This window comes from Papilio xuthus, unplaced genomic scaffold (genome assembly GCF_000836235.2).
Source record: "Papilio xuthus unplaced genomic scaffold, Pxut_1.1 DF826961.1, whole genome shotgun sequence".
Classification (NCBI taxonomy): Eukaryota; Metazoa; Arthropoda; class Insecta; order Lepidoptera; family Papilionidae; genus Papilio; species Papilio xuthus.
Genome location: NW_013531688.1, coordinates 6099119 through 6104931, shown reverse-complemented (window position 1 = coordinate 6104931; position 5813 = coordinate 6099119). Strand labels below are relative to the sequence as shown.

General features: G+C 32.5%; 1 protein-coding gene across 1 annotated transcript; it reads left to right on the top strand.

Moving 5' to 3' along the window:
* The first annotated feature begins 728 nt into the window (after positions 1-728).
* Or-16 (olfactory receptor 16) lies at positions 729-5021 on the top strand. Its single transcript, XM_013315050.1, has 9 exons — positions 729-791; positions 855-1060; positions 1705-1842; positions 2213-2381; positions 2874-2977; positions 3595-3694; positions 4458-4562; positions 4645-4800; positions 4971-5021. The coding sequence occupies exons 1-9, from the start codon at positions 729-731 to the stop codon at positions 5019-5021; spliced, it is 1092 nt and encodes a 363-aa protein (XP_013170504.1).
* The last annotated feature ends 792 nt before the right edge of the window (positions 5022-5813 follow it).

Here is a 5813-nt window from a genome sequence, read left to right as displayed (position 1 = left end):
TCGCTATTTCAGCGATTTCAGGTGGCTGCTCGCTCGTTTGCCACCTTATGATATAAAAAAAATATATATATTAAGTGCTTGTTACTCATCGCAATTTAAATTTGTGCAAATTATCCTGTAACGACGAACGGTGAACCGTGGACGTATAGATGCGGTTGCAATGCGGTTGCAGCGCGAATTGCCCCCGCAAGCGCATGTTACATTCATTAATTAACCTTCCACACGCCGCATGTAATGCTGCATATTTATAACTGCACGACGCACTCATTGCATTCCACGAAACTGTATTTAGGAGGATTTTATACCGAATAAATTAATGCTTGACCAAGATCGCAACTTATTTATCGGTTACTTATCAACACACTTACATATGTATATTGAAAATTTGAATAATCTTTTTTTTATTTCGACGAGTTAGGACTTGATTAATGATTTTTCTTCCCCATTAATATCAAAGTTTTAATAAGATTTTTTTATTAAAGCTTTGTAATTTACTTTATGACATCCATGAACGTTTATAAAACAAACATCATTAAATGATTGTAATAACACACTCCAACGTAATTGTACTGAAACGATGTAACAACTCAGTTAGGTATTTTACAAAATTACCTTATTATACAATCATTTTAATAGACAAAGATTGTTTATACATACATATAACAAGATAAAAGTAGTCGAATGGCAACCCTATTAGTATAAAGACGCCGAAGTTATTGTATTGAAGAATGAAATCAGAAGATATGTATTTGAACAGAGCGAAGTTCGTGATGAAATATTTAGGGGTGTGGGTACCATATCAAAATGAGTCAACACTCCATAGAATTTATAGAACCTTTATGATGATGTTACAGTATTTATTTTTAATATTTCAAATAATATACATTATTCAAGTATGGGGCGATCTTGAAGCTGTATCACAAGCGTCGTATTTACTTTTCACACAAGCTTGTTTATGTTTAAAAGTGACTGTATTTCAAGTTAATATATCCATGGTTAGAGAATTATTGGAACGAATGAATGGTGATATTTTTATATCATTTTGTGATGAACATGACAGGTAAAGTGAAAATTAACGTCTTTATCATTAACATCTTCTGTAATCATTAACATCATTAAAATTTTTATCATTAACATAATTATCATTAACATCTTCTGTAATCATTAACATCATTAACATTTTTATCATTAACATAATTATCATTAACATCTTCTGTAATCTAGAAGCATGATCTCGCAAATAAATAAGCACTTTTTTGCTGTTACAATTAGTAAAGTCCAATGTATACTGTAATTGAAACTTCATGTTATAAGTTATGTATCGGTTAGGTATATCTGCATTGCCATGACTATATCTGTCTCGCACAGTGGTTTAATGTTTGGATAAGCGGTATTTAGTGTAGATTTATTTTTAGTAAAAAAAAAAATATTTGGAGACCATTTAAAAACTTTCATTGTAGCAATAAGAAAACTCTTAAATATGTTGACCAAATAATCTTACTTACATTATTAATACGTTATTTTGGATGTTTGTTAGAAGGTATCTCCAGAACGGCTTGACGCAGAATAGTCTGGAAGAACACATTAGCTTTAGTATTTAAGTTTTTATTTTTTTCCACTTGGATATAGTCGCGGGCGACAGCTAGTATGTACATAAATAACATAACAAAGGCTTTATTGAGTTTAGTTTCAATATTTTTATAGGATCTTAAAATGGCACGCTGTTCGTATCAAAAGGTTGCTATTGGCTTTTATGATAAGTTCTCAGACGACGTGCGGCCTGTGGGCGCTCAAACCCTTGTTTGATGACGCAGGAAGCCGCAAATTTCCCTTTGACATGTGGTAATGTATCTTATATTTTGGATTACTATTTATCACGTCATTTACAAATTATGAAGCAATATTATCTACTAAATATAATAGATTGTAAACGCCTAACTCTAGTTAATAGCTAGTCATTGGTGACTGTTAACGGCCCTCTTCGGAATTTTGTGCCTATCTCCAATGACGCGGCTATGATTGTTAAACAAAATTAAAAGTCGCGTGTCATGTGGCAAGCCACCTTTAAACTCTAACCTTATGAAATAAAAAAAATATAGAATCAATTGTAATTTAAAACAAACCCGTCGTCACCTTATTTCTCTATAATAAAATGACCACGGCTTTGTTATCACCCAAAGTGATACTTTATTTATAATTAAAACTATTTTAGGATGCCTGTAAAACCGGAATATTATCTGCAATACGAGCTGGGCTATGCTTTCCAACTGGTAACAATATGTATGAGTGCCTATATGTACTTCGGCGTTGACAGCGTTGCATTGTCTATGGTTATTTTTGGTTGCGCACAAATTGATATAATCAAAGACAAAATTTTGAAAGTAAGTACTTGACACGTACTATTGTATTCAAACGGCTCAAACATTTAAAAAATAGTATGTAATCCTAATCCTTGGAGCGTCGGTGGCTCAGGGGTCAAGCACTCGACTTGCAATCTGCAGCTCCTGGGGTTCAAATCCCGCCATGTACCAATGTGTTTTTCGATTTCCGATTTACATATGTACATTTATCCGATGTTCTTGCGGTGAAGGAAAACATCGTGATGCAACCTGCACATATCTTAGTGGTAGTGGTCGTGGTTGACTATGGCCTAATCACCCTTAACTTAGGGTAGGCTCCGAGCCCCTCGGTGGGGACGTATAGTGAGCTGATGATGAATGTAATCCTAATGCTTTTTATCAAAGCTACTTTATTTTTTTTATTTGGCTAATATTCTTCCACCAAACCATGAGAACTTATTTCTATGACGTCACCGCTGTTTTATAAATATCTTAAAAACTCATATTATGTGAAATGTAATAATATTTTTACAGATAAAATCATTTAAAAATGTTGAACAAAGTGAACGTAATAAATACTCAAAGGAAAATTATCTTAAACTAATAGAATGTATAAAACAACATCAAGGTGTGGTGTCGTAAGTATCGTTTAAGTTAGCAACTTTAACGTTAATTAAATTAATATAAGTACACACTTCTATTTATATACTTTGCAAATACTCTTCGCGTTCAGTGTGCTTGGCATAATCTGTATCAAGCTATCGTATTGTCATCGACAAAGTATTAAAACTTATACAGCGCCCCCTATCGGCGTCAAGGTAAAACAAAAATCTCATACTAATTTTAACACAACTGACGATGACGATAGTGATATATAGTGATATATATTCTTACTAGGCCCACTTTAATTTATATGAACTTGTTTAAAATTGAGTAATAAATAAAAAAAAATACAGACGAATTGAAAACCTCCTTTTTGAAGTCGGTTAAAAAAAATTTTACAATTCAGATTTAATCACTGTTATAACGCTTCAGTGAATAAAATACTACAAGCAATTATTATTACTGCTTACTAATATTATAAATGCGAACATTTAGATGGATGAATGGATGTTTGTTTGAAGATAGCTCCAAAACGACTGTATGGATCTTGATGAAATTTGGCATAGAGGTAGAGCATAGTCTGGTTGAACACAAAGGCCGCGCACGGAGTCGTGGGCGACAGCTAGTAATATAAATACTTTTGTAATTTTAGATTTACCAAATTAGTTGAAGACGCATTCCATACATTTCTCTTCTTTCAATTGATTGGCAGCGTTGGTCTTATTTGTATGTCCGCTCTACGTATATCAGTGGTAAGAGAATTTTTAAAAATATCCACGTATTTACGATCTTTGTTTTCGAAATACAAAAGTCTATTGTAACAAATAAAAGATCGAGTGACCTCGTAACCTATACTGTTACGCAATAGGTCATCGATTGGGATCGCGGCAGTTTGCAATATTTGAGTTTTTTTTTTAAATTACTCCATGTTCCAATATACGACGATATTTTGGAACTAATTTGGTGAAACATAACTAACAAAATCTTTAATAAAATGAGGATTGATAATAAAACTACTTGAACGCGTTATTTTAGGTACTATATTTTGTTACTTGAAAGAGAAGAAAAATATGTGTAAATAAGGATTTAGAAAGAGACAGCTATATACATCTCAAAGCATTGTAATATGTCGCCGACGTCGGTGTCTCCTTCCTATAACGCAGATGTCTTACAAAGAAGCGTGAATAGGTATTTACTAAGCTAGGCCCTACTATCCTTTGACCTGATCACTACTTACCATCATGTGCGGTTGTGGTCAAACTCTAGTTTGTTAGTCTCGGATTTTTCTTATCTTGATCTTGAAATGTTCGTGGAGGTCATTTTGAATTTCAGGGAGGAAGGAGAATTCGAATAATTGCAGGGAAAACGCTTTAGAAACCTTTTTTTCATCCCATGCGGACGAAGTCGCGGGCGACAGCTAGTTTATTATAAAAAAAATCTTAAATGCTGAAATTAAATATCTCTTATTTCTATTGTCTCTTCTCTTCTCTTCTTCTTTTCCTGTTCTTATTCCAGGTGGATTGGCGCAGTTTACAGTTCGCTTCTATAGTGACGTACTTGTTAGTCATGATAAGTCAACTATTCGTCAGCTGTTGGTGTGGACACGAACTTACTGCAACTGTAATTTAACACATTCGATGCTATTTTTTGTACAAACGTGACAGCGATATTGGCATATAACGTGTTACATTTCTTTATACAGAGTGAAGATCTCCATACAGTTTTGTATAAATGTGCATGGTATGAACAGGATGTGAAGTTTAAGCGAGCTCTGTACTTCGTGATGATGCGTATGAGCAGACCAATAGTGTTGAAAGCGGGACATTATGTAACACTATCGAGACAGACTTTTGTTTCTGTAAGTATTCAAATGTAAAGTCTGATGTTTCATTTGGCACGTCAACTACAATCGTAAGCATCTACCTGACGTGCCAACTCATTCATTCATACTAGACAGATTGATTAGACATATTTTTATTTAAGGTTACTTGAAGATATTTTTTAAAAATCTAAACATTTTTTTTTCAGATTTTACGAATGTCATATTCTTATTTTGCTGTATTGAATCAAAGAAAATAAATGTTGTGCAAGAAGTATAAACAATGCATTCAAAATATTATATAGCAAATATTTCACTATTAAATAAATTTTCACTATAATCGTAGAGTTAGTAATAAAGAGTTATCCGAATTTTAAACAAGAATGTTTAACTAAAAACCATTTTCAATGTACGGCTCTTTGAGTTACCTTAAACGTGTTAAGTTACCGTAAATTTCAACTTTCGAGACGTCTGTATAAACATACTGCTATCTCTGTTTTCTCACAGTGAGTGAGAGGGACAACAATATGTTTGTTTAGCTGTATCGACAGAAACTATAATACAGTATGATTTCATATTTCCAATAACGAGTTTGTTACATCGACGTTAATGATAATAAATTAAATGCAATTAACTCTAACGATGTTTTCATTTCGATGTCATTACGGTAATTGTTTGTTTTATTATTTCATTAACAAATTTACGGTTACATACAAAGCATATAAAGGTGGGTCTCCAGTGTCGTAATCGTAAACAACAATATTGATCTTCTTCTCTTCTAACATCTTTTTATACACCATGTATAGACTCACTAAAAATATAAGTTTATAAAAACATTTCTGTCATATGTTTAACGGATTATTTCGCAGTATTTTTTTGTAAAATAAAACTTAAAGAAACCAAATATAAAACATTTCTTTCAAACAATTCTTTTTAAGATTTAACACTTTCATTGTCTGTCCAATCAAAGTTTCTATTGTTCTTTTAACAAAATGATTTTCAATAAAGATTCTATCAAAAAGCTATCAGAGATAACATACTATCGCTGTCAG

Coding starts and splice junctions, on each gene's coding strand:
- Or-16 (XM_013315050.1), top strand. CDS start 729: ATGAAATCAGAAGATATGTATTTGAACAGAGCGAAGTTCGTGATGAAA. Junction 792..854: donor TGAAATATTTAGGGGTGTGG/GTACCATATCAA, acceptor ATGATGTTACAG/TATTTATTTTTAATATTTCA. Junction 3,695..4,457: donor CCGCTCTACGTATATCAGTG/GTAAGAGAATTT, acceptor TTCTTATTCCAG/GTGGATTGGCGCAGTTTACA.